The following is a 21212-nucleotide window of genomic DNA, read 5'->3' on the forward strand; positions in this document are numbered from 1 at the left end:
CCTCCCAAAGGAAAGAACACATGAGACTCTCAAATGATTTAATCATAGAGGCTGGGAGGACATAGGTATCAGACCAATAAAGGTACATGGATTGAAGGACCGATCTGATCAAGGTAGACGGCCGGCAAAGGAGAGGAGTTTGCCTTTCCAGAGTTGGAGTTTTTTCCGGAGCTTGTCAAGCATGGGAGCACAATGGTGAGAAGAGAGCTTGGAAGAGATAAGGGGGAGACCCAGGTATATGACAGGCAATGAACCCAAGGGGATACCAGAGATTCCCGCAAGGGATTCCTTAATCTCTAGGGAGACTCCGGAGATGAAGATATTGGACTTGATGAGATTGATGCTGAGACCCTAGAAGATTCAAAGGACTAGAGAGTGGACATGATAGTAGAATGGAGAGAGGGTCAGCCTTGGAGAAGATCATGATATCGTCGGCAAAAGCCAGGTGGGAAAGGAGAAGGGATTTGCACTTAGGGATGGGGGAGATGAGGTGGAGGTCAGTAGCGGATTGGATGGAACGGGAGAAAACTTCCAAGGAGAGGGAGAAAAGCAGGGGGGATGGGGGTAATCTTGGCGAATGCTGCGTTCTGAGGGGAAGTAGCCAGCAGGACTCCCATTAACTAGAACAGAGAAGCGAGGGGTGGAGATGCAAGTGCGGATCCAATGGACAAACGGAGGGAAGGGCATCTGGAGCAAGACTTTGGAAATGAAATCCTAGCTAATCGAATCGAATGCTTTGTGGATGTCAATTTTGAGGAGGGCGGCCGGAGAGTGGGACTTGTGATCAAAACCTCAGACAATTTCATGACAAAGGATGATGTTGTTTGAGATGCTTCTACCTCGCAATGAAGGCCGATTGGTTGGGACTAACAAGAGAGTCAATGACTTTCTGGATCCTATTAGCAAGGATTTTGGCAATGAATTTATAAAGTAGATTATAGAGAGAAATGGGTTGAAAGTCATTCATAGAGATAGCTCCTTCATTTTTGGGGATGAGGCACAGGAATGTGTGGTTAATCCCTTCAATTTGGGCAGGGTTATAGAAGAAGCCCATACTAAAGCCATCAGGACCCGGCGCTTTGTTGGCTTTATGAGACAGAATGGCAGAAATGATTTCCTCCTCCTTGGAATGGTTTGAAGGAAAGGGAGGAACCCAGCAGGGACAAACTTGTTAAGGAGATTAGAGGGGATGGGCGGAGGGGAGGAAGGGAAAGGAGAAGGACAAAGGAGTCTTTGGAAGTGGGAGGCGGCTTCAGCCTTGATGAGATACGGGGAAAAAAGCTCACTTCCGTCAAGAGAGACCAGCTTGGGAATGGAATTGGCATTGTTTCTGGCTTTGAGGGATCGATGGAAATAAGCTGAGTTAGAATCCCCTAATTCAAGCCATTTGATGCGGTCTTTCTGAAGGAGGAAGCTTTCTTCTTGGCCAGAAGCAAGGATAAGTCAAAAGCAATTTTTTCTTCCTCAACCAAGAGGGGGTTGAGGAGGTCAAGCTGAAGTCTGGATTGGATGGAGAGAAGCTTGTCCCTACTAGATGAAACACGAGAGGAGATGTTCCCGAAGGTGGAGGAGTTCCATAGCTTTAAGGCAGCTTTCACATTCTTAAGCTTTTTGGCAAAAGCAAGAAGTGGGGAAAGGGAGCAGGGGGTGTGGGAATGCTCCAAGCAGTGTGGACAAGGGATTGAAAATCAGAGTGAGCGGTCCACATATCAAAGAATTTGAAAGGTTTTGGACCAAAAGGAGCAAAAGGGAAGGACATGGCTAGAGATGGGACTACGATTAGAAATCCCAGGGAGGCCAAAGCTGGCATGGAAAGAAGGGAAGGCTTTGAGCCAGGCTTCATTTACGAGGGCCCCGTCGAGCTTACAAGTAATGCGAAGATTTCCAAGTCTTTTGTTATGCCAAGTGAGCTTAATCCTAGACCATTTGAGATCAATTAGATTGAGGTCTTCATTGCAATCATTAAAAGCGTCAACAACTTGAGTATCGATGGGATTGCCTCCTTGCTTCTTATGGCTAAAGCGGATGACGTTGAAGTCTCCAGCAATACCCTAGGGTCTGGATCCTAAGGAAGTGGCAAAGGAAAGCAGGTCGGACCAAAGGGGGATTCTAAGAGAAACTCGGCTATGGGCGTACACAATCGAGAGGAATCAGATGAAGGGGCCAGAATGGTGGGAGATAGAGATTTGAATGATTTGAGTAGAGGAGGATAACTAAGAGATAGTAAGGTAGGAGGGATCCCAAAGAATTCAAATCCTCCCATTAGGGCTGTGGAGGTAGTTGGATTCCTAGGACCAGGAGGGAGCTATAGCCGAAGCTAATCTATTGGCATTAGATTCTGGAACGCGAGTTTCCAAATGACAACATAAATTGGATTTAGAGGATTGAATGCTCAACCGAATTTCAGCTTGCTTAGCCGAGGAATTGAGACCTCGAACATTCTAGATGGTCCACGGAATCATTGGGAACCAGAAAGGTTGGGCACCAGATGCTTGGATCGACCACGAGGGGTAGTGGGAATGGTGTGGCCAATGGTGGAAGGGGGTCGGCGGCTATAACCAATGATAAGGGGAGGCATTTGGGGTGGATGTGGAAGAGGATCTGGTGGTAATGATGGAGGTTTTGTGGTTAGGCTTTGGTGCTATGGTGCTGAAATTGATTTTTTGTATTAGGTATAGCACAAAACCAACTTTCCAACAAGTCTAAGATTACTTGAATCTGAGTTGTAATAACCAGTTTATGTTCCAATTAAACTTATTTTAAAGTGCGCGAATGCTGTTAAAATTGCTTGAATGAAAATAATTTTAAAGACATGAAAACAAAAGATTATATTACCAGCGTTTTGATTTTTAGCAATGTTTTACCATGATAAGATTTATAAAATTTTCAGAATTGAGAAAAATCCCAACATTTGAAAGTTAAAAATCACCCCTACAACCAAAAATCCAATTATTGTTGTTGGACTCGGGGGATGACTTTTTATCCTTTTGGAATTTTATTTTTAAACTATTTTTATTGGATTCAAATAAAGGATATTTTCTTATTTATGAATAATACTTAAGTAATTAAATGATATTTGGCATAAATATGTCCAAATATGTAAGGCGACAGTCACCTAGGACCTAGACAAACCGCCTGACAAACTATGGTTGGAAGAAAGGTTATAGTGGAGATCTCTCACGAACACCCATATCATAGCAAGAAAGTCTCGCCCATAAACCCTAACACGAAAATCCCCAAATCTCACTCACTTACATAACAAGACAATAGCACAAATATATACTCCTTCACGTCGGTTGATTTATTGGGTCGTGGTCAGTTGGGTAGTACCATCGGCCTATCGGCCCAAGCCCTTTGCTACTATCACAGACCTCAAAAAAAATCCCATTCGGGTCGCCACCAAAATATGTAGTAGTGGGGAAACCTTCGAAACGTGCCAAGAATTCGAGACAAACATAACAGATTATGTGCTTGGTCTTTCATCTTTGTTTTATTCCTCCTGTTTCCTAAGGCTGATATACATGCATATTTTGAAATCTCATCGACAGATGAGTTATCAGTGATTGATTGAGATATGAAAAACATAAAAAAAGAATGCTGACCTAAATGAATGAAAAGGCGAGAGCAATTTGTTCTCACTTATGCAATAATGGCCAAGTTTCTGGTTCCTGTCATGCATTATCAATTTGGTGTTGTCATGAAGTCAAACATGTCAGGTTTGTGAATCTTTGAATGTAAGTTCATCCAAATTTTTTTTTTTTTTTCCTTTTTGAATGTTATGATACAGGGATTTGGGTAATAGAATCTGCCATCTAGGTGAAATATCTAACATATCATATGTAATTATGTAGGATTCCCATGCAACCAATTTGAGGATCTAGATATGTTCATTTCCATTTTCAAACGCTGAATTTTTTTTTTCTAGAAAACTATGCAGTTATGATCCTGCAACATCACATTAAGAATCCCAAAATGTAAATAATGTACTAAAAATATACAATGAATGAGGTTAGATGCGTATGGACAACAGGACAGGGAACAGTAATAGTCAATTGTTATGCTGTAAGTAATGGGTATGTGTGCCTTCCAAAAGAATAGGAAAAAAAGAAGGATATGGATGTGGAGGATCCAACAAGTCCCACACCATATGGGCATACCAATGTCATGTCATGTCCGGCACTGGTATTTTCCGTCAATGAAGGGTCTAGGTATTATACCAATTAATATACAATCTGGCTAGGATCCACATTGATAGCTGGGAAGTGAACACACTGACATGATGTTCTTTGTACTATCTTGTGCTAACCTTTTTTTTATTTTTTTTGCATGTGAATGGCTTTCTCCCTTTAAACCAATGAATGACTTTGTAACCATAACCAACATTGAATTAGTTGTTAATTCTGGCTCTATTTGTTTCTGCTGTAAGCTTTATTGAAAATCTTTTATTTCATTTATTGATTCAAAGGATGCTTGTGTTCAATTGTCCAGTATTCATTTCCACTGTCATGTGTTGGAGAGGTTGGGCGCATAGGAGCACCTAGTAGAAGAGAAATAGGTCATGGAATGCTTGCCGAAAGAGCACTTGAACCTATTTTGCCTTCCGAAGAGGATTTCCCCTACACCATACGTGTGGAGAGTACCATTACTGAAAGCAATGGTTCATCAAGGTTAAATGTCATTTGAGTGAATCGAATGCTATTTTTGCTTAATTTCGAAGGTTTCTGAGAAAGTTAAAATTTTTCTAAACGCAAATTTCTCCCATTTTCAATGGTACATTTGGTCCTTTTTTTTTTTTTTTTTTTACTCCAACTGATTTGCTTCCTAACGGCCAAATTGATTTAACAGTATGGCATCTGTCTGTGGAGGTTGCCTAGCTTTACAGGACGCTGGCGTTCCCGTGAAGTGCTCTATTGCCGGGGTAGCAATGGGTATGGTTTTGGACACAAAAGAATTTGGGGGAGATGGTGCTCCACTTATTCTCTCTGACATTACTGGATCTGAAGATGCTTCTGGAGATATGGATTTTAAGGTTTGGGCTTACAAACTCAATTTATCTTATTTGCCTTGGTTCATTACTCAGGTTTGGCTTCATGTAATCGTGTCTCATCACTGCAGTCTTGTTAATGTTGTCTGATTTTAGCTCTTAAGAACTTCTCTTTGCCCCATTGCAATCCATGTCATTTTCAGCCTTTTTTCCTTGCGTAAAGAGGATTTGCATGTCCGAAGAGTTCAAATTAAATATTACAAAATAATGCACCACAGTTGGGCCCTTCTTCTTCTGTGTCTTGTCTTGTCTTTTTTTCCTTTTGTCTTTCTTCCTTTTTCTCTATGTTTTCTTTTTGCTGCCTATCCATAAATGAATAAAAGGATTTCCCTTACAGTTTGTAGTTTGTCACTTTCCTTTGAATCTTATGTTCCTTTTGCATTGCCAAACCATCTGAATTGATGCATCCTAATGTAGAAGTAGATCACATAAGGCAACTACTCCCAATGTATTACAACCCCAAACCGAAATCAGATATGACTCTTTAATTAGCTTGACAAAGTACAGCAGTAGGAGTAGAAAATCACCAGGAATAGACCTCAAGAATATGTAAAATAACCAAGGAACAATTCAGAAGGAAGAATCACAATCAAGAGCCCGGGAGAGAGAAGCCTGCAGCTAGGGGTTTTAGGGGGATACCTGCGGCTGGAGTTAGAATGCTCAGATGGGACCCAAACTTGGGTTGATGGTTGACCCTAGGGTATAAAAGAAAACCTCCAAAGATGATTGGATTCTGTCGGCTGGTGTAGAAGATATGCAGTTTCTTGAATTCAGACCTTGGAGAGAAAACAGAGGGAAACTTCAAGAACCGCAGCCGACAACTTCAATTGGCCTCCAAGCGTGGATCGAGTGGTCCACTTGGAGAGTAGAACAGAACCCTAAAAGGGTTGGCTGGGCAGAGCTCACAGTTGAGAGATGAGAGAGAACGATTGGACTGCAAGAACACTACTTTACTGCTGGTTGATTCTGGTTCTAATAAGCCTTAGCAGATCTGATACTCTTTGGTCAATGATCACAGCAACAATGAATAATCACAGAAAATAAAGTAGAGAAAGAAGAAAGTAACCAAGAGAATCGTGGGTGGGATTGGCTATCTCGGCCCGGGCATCTCACCTACAGCTATCTCGGCTGTTTAGAAGCAATTGACTGTAATTCTTTGTTTTTCAATTCTGAATTTCTGGGTACAGGAGCTCCTCTTTAAATAGAGAGCAGAAGTTACAATAAAAGCAGTCATACTCTAACTAGGAGTTGTACTCCTACGAGGACTAACATTAGAAACATAGTCAAACTAGGTTTGTAACTAGCTACTAACTAATACCACTTATGGGCCTTATTACATAAATCGATGGGCCCAATGGGTCTTTATTAACTAATGACTGAATTAAATTAAACACTTAAGTGGATTGATGGCCCTACTTGGGCTGGGCTTTCTTCCCGCGATACCTCAGCCCATGGTGGGAATCTACATCACATCCCCCTTTTTTTTTTTATTCAACTCAGAGACAGAAAATTTATATTCATTTGTCTGTAAAATGATAGCTGCAATTGATAAAATATCCATCAGGCCCAAAAAAATCGAAACCATATCATCTGTACTTCAGGTAGCAACACAAGAAATGCCAAAATACATCAATCATAAAGCCAGAAGAACCATCTGGAAGCAAAACAGATGCTATAACCCCAATAAAATCCTTAAGACACCAAAATCCAATCAATCTGGTATCGCTCAATATCAGCACAAATTCTGCAATAAAATCTGGAGTTGTCTACAAACTGCTTTCTGAGGCTGTCTTTTTACATACCACCACACCATTGTGTATGGTTATAAAGTCCAGTTAACTTCCTTTGTTACCAGGACTCTTGGGCCACTGTATACATCATAACCTATCCCCATTCTTGGGCCAAATCATATCGCTTTCTAGTCTACGAAATGGATCCATACCTCTTCTTCCTATTCGTTCCACTCCTCCATCTTATATTCCCATCTTTGCTACATTTTCTTGTGTAGATATTGTTTGTTTAGATCGCCATTCAGCTGCATCAAGATTCAGGAATGAACTTCTAATCTGATAATTGGTTGGTGCATTAATTCATTCTTATCTATAATAGAAAGTTGTAATGTTGTTCTGAGTTTGAGATGTTCAATGAGCAGGTCACTGGAGATGAGAATGGTATAACTGCATTTCAGATGGACATAAAGGTTATTCATGATCTAGAACTTGCTTGATTTCTTCTGCTTTCATATATACAGACTGGTTGATGATTTCATTTGATAGAGCCCAGAAAAGTTCCCCTTGTGTTTGTTTATTGACATTGTGGCTTTTAACTGTTACCTGTGCACGCTATCTCATTTCAGGTGGGAGGAATTACACTACCCATTATGAAAGAAGCACTTCTGCAAGCAAAAGACGGGCGAAAGCATATTATAGGTATAATCTCTAGTATTTGCATATTGAATCGACTCTACATTGTGCAATATCAGTGTTAATGAAATGGTCAACTTGTTTTACTTGCCAGGCATAAGGTTTAGAACTGGTTAGTTGAAACTTTGAAGACCTTGAAAGTGTTAGTGCTCTTAAAAGGATTTAATAAATTAATTGTGATTTGAAGATTAATAATTTTCAAAAGCATGTGCCGGGATACGTGATTTATGAATAATGTATGGGGGGGGGTCACTATCAAGCATAGTTTTTAAGGCGCTGGTAAGGCGATGCCTTAGCAGCGCCTTGGCGCTGATGCAGTCTAGAGATGGTAAGGCAGTGATCCGCCTTATGTGAAGTGGCGCCTTATGGGTTTTTTTTTTTTAACACATTTTAAAATTACTTGATGAAGATTCAAAATATANTCCGCCTTATGTGAAGTGGCGCCTTATGGGTTTTTTTTTTTTTAATACATTTTAAAATTACTTGATGAAGATTCCAAATATAGATTTTTTATTGGTAGGTGTATAGTTTTGTTAACACTTGAGATGTATGGGATCAGCTTTACTCCACCAAAAATAACCAAAACAAACAAAATAAAAACCCAGTTCACAAACAGGGTTTGGATTTTGTCAAGGGTTTTAAGAAGGGGCTTTGAGAAGGAATCAAGAAACAAGGAAGAACCACTGATCCAGGCGACCATTTTGCTCTGGCAGCGGTGAGCTTCATTCTTCTTTGACAGGAGTAGAAATATAGTGGATGACCTTAGGGCTTAGGCACTCATTTTGGCATCATAGAGGTAAGTATAATAAATACTTATATTGTTTATTTCTTTTCTTTATATTTATAATTTTGTTTCATAATTTTGTATTTATATTATATGTTAATATGATTGATGATTGATGATTGATGATTGATGATTAATGATTGATGAAGATGAACTTAGTTTATTCACTTTATTGATTTGTTTTCTTGATGAATATCTTACATTGGTATGAATATGAACTTTTAATATTTATTTAACATATGAGTAATAAGATTCAACTAGGATTTGAGCCAAATAGATTGGTTCTATAAAAAAATTACACAGGAACGCTTTAGTTGATAAGGCGACGCTTTATACCCGCCTTATCACTAAGGCGCTCCGAAAGACCCTCAAACGCCTCCGTCGCCTTACCGCCTTAAAAACTATGGTCCTTACTATCCCTCCTAGTTTTTCTGCACATCCATCTCAACATCCTCATCTCTGCTACACTCAACTTATCTATATTACGTTTCTTAACTACCAACATTCCACCCCATACATCATAGCTGATCTTAAGATTGTCCTGTAGAATTTTCCTTTAAGCCTTACAGGAATACGTTGATCGCACAAGACTTTGGATGCACCTCTCCACTTCATCCACATGTTTTAAGAATTTTTCACATAGCGTCCCAATGCATAAGGCTCCCGCTACTATAGGGTTTGGGAGGGGCAAACGTACGCATCCTTACCCCCTACTTCGCAGGAGAGGTTGTTTCCAAGTTTTGAACCCCCAACCAACACGTTGCAATAGCGCAACTTAGCCTCTCCACTTCATCCATCACACTTTAATTCTTTGAGGATCATCATCCTCTATATCACCATCAGTGTTTATGGTTGACCCCAGATATCTAAAGTAATTAATTTATGGTATCTCTCTCCTCAAGTTTCACCATTTCATTATCAATGTTAGTGTGACTAAAGTTACATACCATATACTTTGTCTTCGTTCTACTTATCTTAAACCTCTTGATTCCAAGGTTGATCTTCATAACTCCAACTTAATCTTTACTACTGTCTCATCCACCAAAATAATATCATCAACAAAAAGCATACACCACGGAACCTCGTCTTGAATGTTCCTAATTAAATCATCCATGATAGCGCAAACAGATAAGGTCTTAAAGTTGATCCTTGATGTAACCCAATTGTAATTCGGAATTCACTACCTTGACCTCCCATGATTCTCACACTAGTCACCACACCTTCATACATGCCTTTAATTAAATCCGGATATTTACTCGACATCCCTCTTTTCTCGTACATGCCAAATTAACTTTATACAGACTCTTTCATAGGCTTCTTTCTAGGACAATAAAGATCATATGAAGATCCTTGTTGTAACCTCTAAATCTTTCCATGAGCCTCTTGAGTAGTTAAATAGCTTTTGCCATAGATTTACTTGGCATAAAACCAAATTGGTTCTCCAAGATAGTAGTTACTCTTTTTTGGTGGTCTTCAATAACTTTCTCCCATAATTTCATGGTATGACTCAAATTTTTATGTCTCTACAGTTATTGCAGCCTCAAGACGTACATGCACCAACACCCACGTCATCACCATTGTAATATGTATCCTTGAGTAATTCCAATCACAATCTTGATGTTGGCTTGAAAGAACTAGTAGTTTGTGGGAGCTCATAACTGCGCAACAGGAGGATTATTCTGGTTTGAAGGTAAAACAGTTTTTTGCTTTCTTGGGTGAATGAAAAATATAATAAAACAGAGAGAGAGAGAGAGAGAGACAACAGACAAAGCCAATATGGCTAGACAAGGGAGGAAGCCCTGGCCAAAGAAAGCCAGGCCAATATAAATGGGCCAGAAAACCAAAATCCCTAGGGAAGAGGGCTAGAGAACCTAGATGAGGGGGGTGGGGGTAGGGAAGAGACAAAGAAAACTAGCATCAAATGATACACCAGAAAGAGGGGAAGGAAGAAACAACAATAAAAGACTAAGCCGAGGATGCATCAAACAATGGGGGAGGGATGAAACAACCATAAAAAAGAACTAGATGATACAAGAAAACTAAGGGGGAAGGAGAGATAACAGGAAGGTCCCAAGTGGCAGAAAAATATCTATTACTGCTTGTATTTGGACAAACGCCACATATGTGGAGAATTTTATTTCTCACCTCAAAGGATATAGCATCCCGAATCTGCTCTAGAGTATATGAAAAGGAAGTCCATCATCTTTTATTCCTTTCCCACCAAATATGGTAGATCATCACACTAAAAGCCAACTTTCCAAGAGCGTCACACAAGGTTTTTCCATCAAATATTTTCAAAATCCATTTCCATTCTCTTTCAAATGGAAGAATAGTTCTGGCATAGGACCAAATTCTAAGAATACTACCCCAAATAGACTTTGAAAAACTATACTCGAAAAAATTAGTGATCAACACTTTCTAAGAGCTCCAACAAAGGCAACAATAAGGGATAGAAATATTTCTATGGAAAAGAAAATCTTGGGCAGGGGAGACTATTGGTCATAGATCTCCAGGTAGTGAAAGAGTGTCTAGGGACGGAGGAAAACCATACCAATCTAAACCAAGGGACCAGAGGGATAGTAGACCTAAAAAGACTCTTAAACAGAGCACGAGGAAAAGGAACATAAGGGGCTAGTCCCCAACTGCACAATATCACCACTATCCCTAGGTCTCAAGTGGATACTTGGAAGCTTATTCCAAACTTCAATAAGAGAATGGGAAGTACCTGGGCCCGGATCCCAAACACCATCCCGAAAAGTGGAAGAAACCTTAGCCAACTTATTAAACCCTGCATCATATTTGGTTATATCCCCATATTTAACAGTTAGCATACCCTCAGGGTGCCAATTATCAAGCCAAAGATAAGTGTTTGAACCATCATCAATGGAAGATCTGATATGATAAAAAACAAGGTAACCATGTTTCAAAATTTTCCACTAGGCCTAAGAAGCATCCATAGTGCACATAGTAGTCAAAATGGAATCAAATTTGAGATAATGAGAATAAATCCAACCCACTCAGATGCTCTTCTTTTTAGAGGATATTCTCTAGATAAGTTCGACAAGTCCCGCAATTTGACATCTGATTCCATTTGGACAGCAGTCCAAATGGAATCAAATTTGAGATAACGAGAATAAATCCAATCCACTCAGATGCTCTTCTTTTTAGACGCAATTCCCCATGTAGGTTTGACAAGTCCCGCAATATTGATATCCTGGACTCTATGAAGACCAAGACCCCCCTTCATTTTTGGAAAGACAAACCTTGGCCCAATTCAACAGATGTAAGAAATTAGAACTATCACTTCCTTTCCAAATAAAAGTGGTCATAAGAGACTAATAGATGTAAAAGTTCTGCATGAAAGATTTAATAAGTTCTAAATGACTTGCAAATGAAAGTAACCTACTCTGCCAAAGTTGAAGTCTCTCACGGACAAGGTTTAAGATCTCTATCTCGCCCCTAATCTCACTAAACCAATAAAGAAAGATTTGACGAGATCTTGCTGAGATCTTGTATTTTTTCCCGGTCGACTCGGTGGTTGGTCTCAGTGGCCATATGGTCTTTGTAGCCCCAAAAACTATTCAATTACCATATTTTAGGCCTTCTAAACAAAATGGAAACATCAGTTTTTTCTAAAATCAAACCAAAAGGTACTTTAATTTTGTACCCTATGTAAGTAGTCTTCACGCCCTTCACCCTAGGCAATTCCACAATAAAAACAAACAACTATTGACCATGTTTCTATGAAAAACTGGTTTTGATACGTTGTTTTACCTAAAACTTCTCTTGAGAAGGAAAGGATCTCCAAAGGTTGTTGATAAAGTGATAATCTCCAAGTGTTGAAGTTGTTAATCTACACTTTAGAGGAGAAATATGGCAAGAAATCCACCAAAAGCTCACTTTTTCTTCATACCAGGGCGAGATAGGCAAGATATGTTGAGTTATGTCGAGTTGGGTTGAGTTGAGGGTTGAAATTATGTATATACCCCATGGGATTTGGTCTCGAGACAAGTCGAAACTGATATATTCACCAAGATCTTGGCGAGATCTCGACCGAGATATTGCACTTTTTACATATCGCCTCTCATCTCGTCTCGCCATCTTCAAATAGCGAGATCTTGCCGAGTTCTTAAACCATGCTTACGGATCCTATCAAGAATAGGAGAATAGTGGTCAATAATTTGAGGAGGTAAAAGGCAAACCCAGATACATGACAGGAAGATGAAATTCAGGGGAGCCAAGAATACCACATAACTAAGCCTTAAGAGTCATAGAAACACCCCAAAAGAAAGAAAGAGATTTCTTAGGGTTAATGCGGAGACTTAGGGTTAATGTGGAGACTTAGGGTTAATATGGAGACCAGGCTTAGTAGAAAAGGAAGACTAGGTCATCAAAAATGGTAGAAACAAAAGAGAAGTTTGCTTTTGCAAAAATCATAACGTCATCAACAAAGGAGAGATGGGTAATCCTCAAAGCCTTGCACCTGGGAATGGGGTCAATGGAATTATCCTTTGCTTTGATTGAAAGAATTTTAGAGAGGCCCTCCGTGGCAATGGAAAAAAGCAGAGGACAGATGGAACAACCCTGACGAATTCCTAGTTTGGAGTAAAAGAAACCCTAGGGAGAACCATTAACAAGGACAGAAAAGCGAGGAGAAAAGATACCGCACCAAATCCAATTTATGAAATTTCGAGGGAAATCCATCCTCGTAAGAATTTGACAGATATAGTTCCATCAAACAAAGTCAAAAGCCTTGTGGATATCCAACTTAAGCAAAACAGAAGGAGAGTGATTTTTCCTATCAAAACCCCAAACAATGTCATGACATAAGAGGACATTATCAGGACGAAAGCAACCTGACTAAAGCTCACAAGATCATCAATAAACACCTTAAGCCTATTCATAATGATATTTGAAATAAACTTATAAAGAAGGTTGGCAAGAGATATGGCACAAAAAGAAGAAACATGTTTAGCCCCCTCAAGCTTAAGAACAAGGAAGAGAAAAGTCTGTTTAATGCCATAAGTCTTTAAAGGATTGAAAAGAAGCAACGAATAGCTTTCACAAGATCATGCTTGAAAATGTCCCAAGCTGCTTCAAGAAAACAAAACTGAAACCATCAGGGCCTGGGCTTTCTCAGACTTATGGGATTTAATTTCCAGAAGAATCTCACCAACAGAAGGAATAGAAGAAAGAACTTCCTAGTTTGAATAATTTAAGTCATGCAGCATGAATATTCTGTCATCTGAAATTTTTTGGCTTCAATTCTCACTTGAAATTTTTGTCTAGTAATATTGTGTAGTCCTCTTTGAATGAACTAGTAGATTGCTCACGTTGTTGAGTGATAACCAAACCAAGATAGATACTAACTAGGTACAGAAAATCCCCCGTGGCAAAAAATTTATCTGTTGACTAGAATCCATCATAGTTGTTAGTACTGAATCAAATCATAAGATCCGAATGAGGTCTTATAGAATGGAATTGGGACTCAAATCATGAAGCTTATGATTCATAATTTCAGGGCAAAAAATACAGAACATTTGGAGCAAAATCAAAATAAAGAAACGAGTAATTATCCATCTACCTTGATGAAAAACCATTACCTGAACCATGTAATGAGGAATTCGAAACCCATACATTTATACATATACTGCTGTATATTTTTCTAAAATATTTTAAAGGGAAAAAGGAGGCTGTATGGGAGCATGGATTTTACCCCTGGACACAAGCCCCTACGAATGACTGGCCTGCGCCCTATGAAAGATAAAAATCCCACTCCTATTTCATTGGCCCCCGCGCTGGTGCAGGAGCTTCGCTCCCAGACATAAAACTCTCCCACTATTTTCAAATATATTGTTGGGTATATTAGCTCTATTTGTATTGTAAAAATAAATTTAAAAGTTCTATTAAAAAAATTAGACCTAACGTATAACATTTTTTTTAATAAATTTATTTTTTCAATCTTCATTTTCATTTAGGAAATTTTTAAATTAGAGTTTTAATTAGGGTTCATGGGCAACAAAATGGACCCTAGGTATTTTGTACGAATAGTACCATACAGTTATGGGGTCGTGAGAGAATAGTTCCAGTGTTCACAGATAAGGGTATGGAACCTGACCGCAAACCACTACTTTGGAAATCTTTAAAAGTGTGGGAACAAATAGAGAAAGACTCTTAAGATATGGGTGTTTAGCTAGGTCTATAGCTTTGACTGTGGACACTGAGTCTGTTATGTTACATATCTTATAACAAATGTGGAAGAGAGAGATGCAATTGCAGAATTGCAGCTGTAAATTGTGAGGTTGTAGAAGATTTGGACAGAGGAAAAAACTGTAAATGATGATGAATCAAAGATTTTGAATGGAGGGAAGGGTATTACATCAGATAACTTCAACTCCACACCCCCTTCTTATTCTCTGCTCTCCTCCACCGTTGCCTCATCTACAATCCTCCCTCCCGTTTCTTCCTCCTTCCCTTCTTCTTCCGGGTAAAAATCCATGACTCTAGATAACAAAGGTTTTATATTATTTTTCTTTTGCAAGAGTACAGTTCATTCAACACCTCTGTTTACAATAAAAAAGATGTTGTTTACAGTAAAAAAGAAATAAAATAATGCAAAGAAGCAAGAAAAGCATTGGTATTAAATAATCACATGAATCATCTGAGTCTGCAATTCAATGATTGAATTGGTAAGATTCAAGCCCAAGACTTAGTAGGGTATCTGAATCCGCTTGCCACCAATTCAATAGTAACCACACAATTCATGATTTGGATCAGCACAACTTAAAAACAAGGAATTTACATCCTGGAAGGATGCGGTCCACAAGGAAACATTCTGGATTTGTCCCTTTCCTCAGTTGTGTCAGCATAGACCACATATATAAATTAAATGGCTTGCCTTCTCTTTTGTGAGGACCTCAGACGAAGCATCAGGGGGAACTATAGGCCAAACTGCTGGCTTGGGCCAAGGCAACATGCTCAGTGCAGCACTGCTCAAGAAAGCAACACATATTAAGCATGTGATAGAGAATAAAATAGTACTTTATGCAGTAAAAAAATAAATAAATAAAGAAATAAAGAAAGAACAATCGACAGCACAAATTTTCTGGCACTGTCGATAAAATTAAGTTCATTTTTTATAAGCAAGAAAACACGTAAGAAATAGTGAAAAGGCAAAGCGGTGGGAATGGAACTGATCTTATACCTGTTAACAGGACTTCTTTCTATCTCTGTTCCATATCCAATTAGATATGCAAGCCTCAGAAACTGCCAAATTGAGAGGCACTTTCATTAGATACAGTAGACTGTAGCAATCTTGATGAAGAATGAGGAATAATGGATTGGTTGAGATAAATATCTTGAAATTCGTGACAAGGTTAAAATTTGTTCCTTTCCAAAATATTTATAATAATAATTATTGCAATAGCTCACATAAGCACATGAATGTGTTTAGGAAAGTTTCTGAATATGTCTTATTGCCTTTAACACTAGAAATTTTTCAATCTCCTGCCTGTTGAGCTACCTCTTGCTTAGTGTTCATGTAATGCCACACACATAAGTGTGTTTAGGAAAGTTTCTGAATATGTCTTATTGTCTTTAACACTAGAAAATTTTCAATCTCCTGGCTGTTGAGCTACCTCTTGCTTAGTGTTCATGTAATGCCACACACTGCGCAAGATTAAACAAAACTGGCTATGCAATTCCATAACCACAGTTGTTAAGCACAAAGTCATTTACCTTAATTCGGCATAGTGAATATAGATCACCCTGGAGCCTGTAGAACTCCTTTTCCACATCGGGTGCCACAATTCCGTCATTATAATGATAAATGGTGGCATTGATTAGCGCCAAGCAAGCAGTTATCACCCAGACTTCACGCATACAAAAAGGTAAAGTATTCTGCAAAAATCTCCAGCAATGAAAAATTAAAAAGCATAATACAGAATTTTTTTTTTACCTTGAACTGAAGCTAAATAAGTATCAGATGATCAAACCATAAAAGGGGCTGGATCATGAGTCACGCCAGCAGCCAATTTGGAAGGGTGTTGCACAGGTCATGCAGGTTTGAGCTTAATGCTTTAGATTCAAGATTACTTTGCCATATATTGAATAATTGGAAAGTAATATTATTAATGAGCACCACAAATAGGGTGGTGGCCTAGTGGAAACCAATGCATTTAAGTTATAATGGGTTTAGTGGTCAAGTGAACGAGCAACAAATAGAATATAATATCTGTATGAAATGTCAATGTCTTACAAGTGTCTCCACTCTCCAGGTGCCCATTGGTTAATGGTTCCAACCATCCAGGTTATATTGTCTCCAATATCCAGGATTGTCAATGGCTTCAAGCAAAACTGGTGATGCTGGAACATTCCCATTGGGGTTCAGTCATCAGTGGGACTGATCCTTCAAAAGATCAATTAGAACCTGTTCTCTAAATGGAGAGTACTATATAGCTGTAGGCCAGAAATATGGGAATAAATTTAATTGTATTTTATTCGGTTACTAAAGAGTCCAGTTGATAGAGGCAGATAATTAATTTCGATATGGTAGGTTTTAGCTATCAATTCTCTACTTTATTTTTTGGAAATTGGATTCTTTCATAAAAAAGGGCGGACCCAGTGCATGAGGCCCCCACATGTGTGAGGTCCAGGGGGGCAAGAAATACACAGCCTTACCCCGAGAATGTCGAGAGGCTGTTTTAACCGCTTGACCACCAGGTCTCAACATTCATACTTTACCGTTGGACCAAGCATGCTCCTTTCATGAATTATAAAAAAGGATATGGATATTTTATAAAGGATGGAGTTCTTATGATTCAAAGAACAGATTGAGCAGTTTCTCTTAAAGCTATTGCCATACTGGGTCACAAGAGTCGCCTATTTTGAAGGATGGCTTGCCAGCCAGTTTGACTGCTGGGATAGGCTGGGTCTCAGAACAATGGTGACAAAAATATAATATATAAATATGATCCAGAAAGAACATCAAATACCTCGTGCAGTGCCAATCCCTTGGAGAAGCTGATTACAAATGAATAACCTCTTGATGCAACCTCAACTGGACGATTTAACTTGAATAATAGCTAAAGAATGCAGCAGACAACAAGTAAGATACAGTTCAGACTAAACTGAACTTGACAAATCCTGTTTCAGATAAACTTGTCTTTTCCCTTTCACACATAGATGACCAACTGTTATCCGTATTTATTAAGAGCACATCCAATTTTCAGAACCACAACAAAGCTAAAAGAAGTAGAAGGATTTTAAAACAAGCAAGATTCCTTAAAGGTAGAAACCATGTAAGCATGAGATAATGTAGAACAAGTTAAAAGTTCACAAACTACAGCCATGGCCACTGAATGCACAAGCTACTTAAAGCTGTTTATTAGAGCAATTAAATTTATCAATTTTTTTATTACAGGAAATAAAATGTAAAAGTTAAGTAATGTGTTAATTTGGGGGGGGGGGAGTATTAGATACTATTATAAAATTCAATTGACAGGAAAACTGAGGCAGAGATGGCAAATAGTGTACTTTTTCGCATTTTTATTTTCAATCCTAAGTGATACTTGTTTGCTTCAACTCATCCTACACCATCCAGAAAATTGGACACTAGTTGCCATCTTCAATGTACACACCTTAGCTTGACAGGCAAACAGATACTGCCTGAATTCAAACTCTCTAAACGAATCATCCTGAGCGATCTGTGACAGTGGTTTATATCCTGGCTTTAGTAGTGCTGCTTGATCATCACCATGATCCACTCCACCAAAATCCCTGTGTTTTGCAGATGTCGTATTGACTGCATCATGGAATTAAGTTAATAAGCTTCATGGACAAGATACATTAGGAATGAACATACTGAAGCATCTTGACAGAAATAACAGCTTCCAACAAGCATAGCATCAAGTATTGATTATCCAAATTCTGACTGGTTTATAAACAAACTTAAAAGCTTCCACCAGAAAAATGAAACAGAAATAACAATAGTGATACATATAGGGAGCTGATGGACACCTAAAAAATTCATTTTTTTTTTTTTCATATGGTCTATATTCTTGACTGTACAAATGGCAAATACAGCTCAGAGGGACAACAGCAAGATCACTACTTCTCCACATCCACATCCATATCTTCCATACAAGTCCAATATTTACCTCAAAAGCACATCAGATTGGCAAACATTTGCTTATGGAACTATAAAAACGGGGTAAATTTACAAGCAGGTTCCCTCAGATTTCTGACAACTTCAGACACCTATCCTCACTTTCTGAACTTCTGTTGACCTCCCTCATGGTTTTTCCAACACATTGCAGGTAGGCTCTTATGTTAAGTGATGAGCTTCAGTTATCTTAAGATAAAACGAACCATTCTCATATATCTTTCAAACCTAAAATTACTGATGCGGATGCGGATTCCAAAATCGGAGTCGGATAGCATAGGGCCCACTTAATTAATCAATAGCACAATTTTATAACCAAATATCAAAGAGAATGGCAGTTCTGTAATTAGACTGAACTTAAAACATAAGCAAAGGGTTCAGTCGGCTAGTAGAAAAGGGGTAGTTCAGGAATTACAAATAAAGTCAGGACAAAAAGAGAATAATAAGTAAATGAAGGGCAATATGGTAAAACCAGGGGGATGGAATGCCCTAAACAACCCACGCTTCAATCTTCTCCTTCCTTGGACGATCTGCAAGGGTAGAAGGAGCAGCAGCTTGCGATGGAGCTATCTACTTCAAATCTGCTCTGTTAGGCCTGAAATTTCAGGCGTAGGGTCTCAAGGGGAAGCACTTCCAAACCTACATGAAAGCTGCTCAGGTTGGCAGGCTGGAAGGGTGTAAGAAGATCCAGAGTTAGAAGCTGGCCGTAGGGATTCTAGCAGCCCAGTTACAGGCTTGGTCTCTCACCACAGCAGAGACGTGATGGCCTGAGGTTCAAAGAGAACTCATAGTTTTTAAGGCGCTGCTAAGGCATCGCCTTACCAGCGCCTTGGAGCTAATGCGGTCTAGAGATGGTAAGGCAGTGCTCCGTCTTACGTGAAGTGGCGCCTTATGGGTTTTTTTTTTTTTTTTTTTTAGACACATTTTAAAATTACTTGATGAAGATTCCAAATATAGATTTTTTATTGGTAGGTGTATGGTTTTGTTAACACTGGAGATGTATGGGATCAACTTTACTCCAGAAAAAATAACCAAAACAAACAAAACAAAAACACGATTCACAAACAGGGTTTGGATTTTGTCAAGGGTTTTAAGAAAGGGCTTTGAGAAGGAATCAAGGAAGAACCATTGATCCAAGCGACCATATTGCTCTAGCAGCGGTGAGCTTCATTCTTTTTTGATAGAAGTAGAAATATAGTGGATGATCTTAGGGCTTAGGCACTCATTTTGGCATCATAGAGGTAAGTATAATAAATACTTGAATTTTTTGTATTCTTTTCTTTATATTTATAATTTTGTTTCATAATATGTATTTATATTATATGTTATGATGATTGATGATTGATGATTGATGAAGATGAACTTAGTTTATTCACTTTATTAATTTGTTTTCTTGATGAATATCTTACATTGGTATAAACATGAACCTTTAATATTTATTTAACATATGAGTAATATGATTTAACTAGGATTTGAGCCAAATAGATTGGTTTTATAAAAAAATTACACAGGAACGCTTCAGTCAATAAGGTGACACTTTATGCCTGCCTTATCGCTAAGGCACTCCGAAAGACCCTCAAACCCCTCCGTCGCCTTACCGCCTTAAAAACCTATGGGTGAGTCGTTTAGGCACAGGCTACCTTCGACCCAAATCTTAGGGTCACTCGATGGAAGACCAAGCTCCAGTGAAGCTTCCTTTTGGTTTTGGTAGGTATCGCCCAGAACAGGGTATGGAAAAAAAATCAGAAAAATAATGAAGACGAGGAAGAAGTAGGAAAATGGAAGGGAAGAGAGGAGAGAACTTCAGAGCGAGAGGAAGAGGAAATCGGCAACCATGCTTTCACACCCAAAAATCTCAATCAAGTTTTAATTCTTCAAAATCTGAAATCTCCATTGAGTTACAACAATATAAAGGCAAGCAAAGTGTAAAAATAGAAGCTAAATAATTTGGAAACTAACCTAAATAGCAACTGAAATAAAAATCCAATCTTCCTGCTAATCCTTTTTTTTTGGATGAATATCTTCCTGCTAACTTAACCACAACCTACACTAATAATTAAAGGAAACAAATCAAATAACTAAATTACTCCCAAAATTTCCCATGCCTAACTGCATCAATTACCCTCACCAAGGTCAGACCAGTTGATGGAAGCTAACAATAATTTTCTAAGGGTAAAAAAGATCAGTACATGCTCAAATAAAAGAAGACGAAGAGGAGGAAAAATCTCCACCCAAAATGGGTTTACATTGGCTGCTCTGAATGACACTTTTGTCTTTTATCTAACTATCAAGCAACGAGGATATTTTCATCATGAAATTCATGTAGAAATGATTGAAGTGCACCTTCACCAAATTAGATGTATAGTTCACACTATTAAATTTTAAAAGCCCAAGGATGTGCTAGAAATTTCAAGAAACCGAGGGAGGTAACTGAAGTTGTCAGCATCCTAATGGGTCTAGTTGTAATTTCACATTTAATTTGTTTCAGTTATAAAATGATTACTATTAAACCGTAACCAGATGAAAACCACATACAGTAGGCCCAGATCTCTACAAAAGGTAAATAAAGAAAAAATTGGAGGGTATCTGATTAGCCCAAACTTATGAAGTTCCACCAACAGCGGCAAAGGATTTTTATTATGTATCCCTTTAAACTGTTGATCAATCGCTCTTCACTAAAAGGTATGGTAGTCTAAGATAGTCTAAGACCTACATATTAGCTTCAAAACTCTAATAACCCAACAAAAATGACAACCTTTTACCCATTCTCATAAAAAATCTCCAGGCACCAACCCCCCT

The 21212-nt window shown here is 38.5% G+C and overlaps 2 protein-coding genes across 2 annotated transcripts in view; one reads left to right on the forward strand and one right to left on the reverse strand.

Moving 5' to 3' along the window:
* Positions 1–7532, forward strand: part of LOC122093014 (polyribonucleotide nucleotidyltransferase 1, chloroplastic) — an 80786-nt gene extending 73254 nt beyond the window's left edge. Inside the window, exons 14-17 of the mRNA XM_042663287.1 lie at positions 4489–4667; positions 4846–5029; positions 7197–7244; positions 7401–7532. Coding sequence (XP_042519221.1) covers positions 4489–4667; positions 4846–5029; positions 7197–7244; positions 7401–7532 — 543 coding nt within the window. The remainder of the gene's footprint in view (positions 1–4488; positions 4668–4845; positions 5030–7196; positions 7245–7400) is intronic.
* A 7395-nt stretch (positions 7533–14927) lies between these two features.
* Positions 14928–21212, reverse strand: part of LOC122093196 (trafficking protein particle complex II-specific subunit 130 homolog) — a 20249-nt gene continuing 13964 nt past the window's right edge. Inside the window, exons 6-10 of the mRNA XM_042663476.1 lie at positions 17890–18053; positions 17245–17334; positions 15989–16150; positions 15456–15517; positions 14928–15240 (exon numbers count right to left, since the gene is read on the reverse strand). Of these exons, the coding sequence (XP_042519410.1) occupies positions 15114–15240; positions 15456–15517; positions 15989–16150; positions 17245–17334; positions 17890–18053 (605 nt within the window). The 3' untranslated portion in view covers positions 14928–15113. The remainder of the gene's footprint in view (positions 15241–15455; positions 15518–15988; positions 16151–17244; positions 17335–17889; positions 18054–21212) is intronic.

Source organism: Macadamia integrifolia, chromosome 11, assembly GCF_013358625.1.
Source record: "Macadamia integrifolia cultivar HAES 741 chromosome 11, SCU_Mint_v3, whole genome shotgun sequence".
NCBI classification, from domain to species: Eukaryota; Viridiplantae; Streptophyta; class Magnoliopsida; order Proteales; family Proteaceae; genus Macadamia; species Macadamia integrifolia.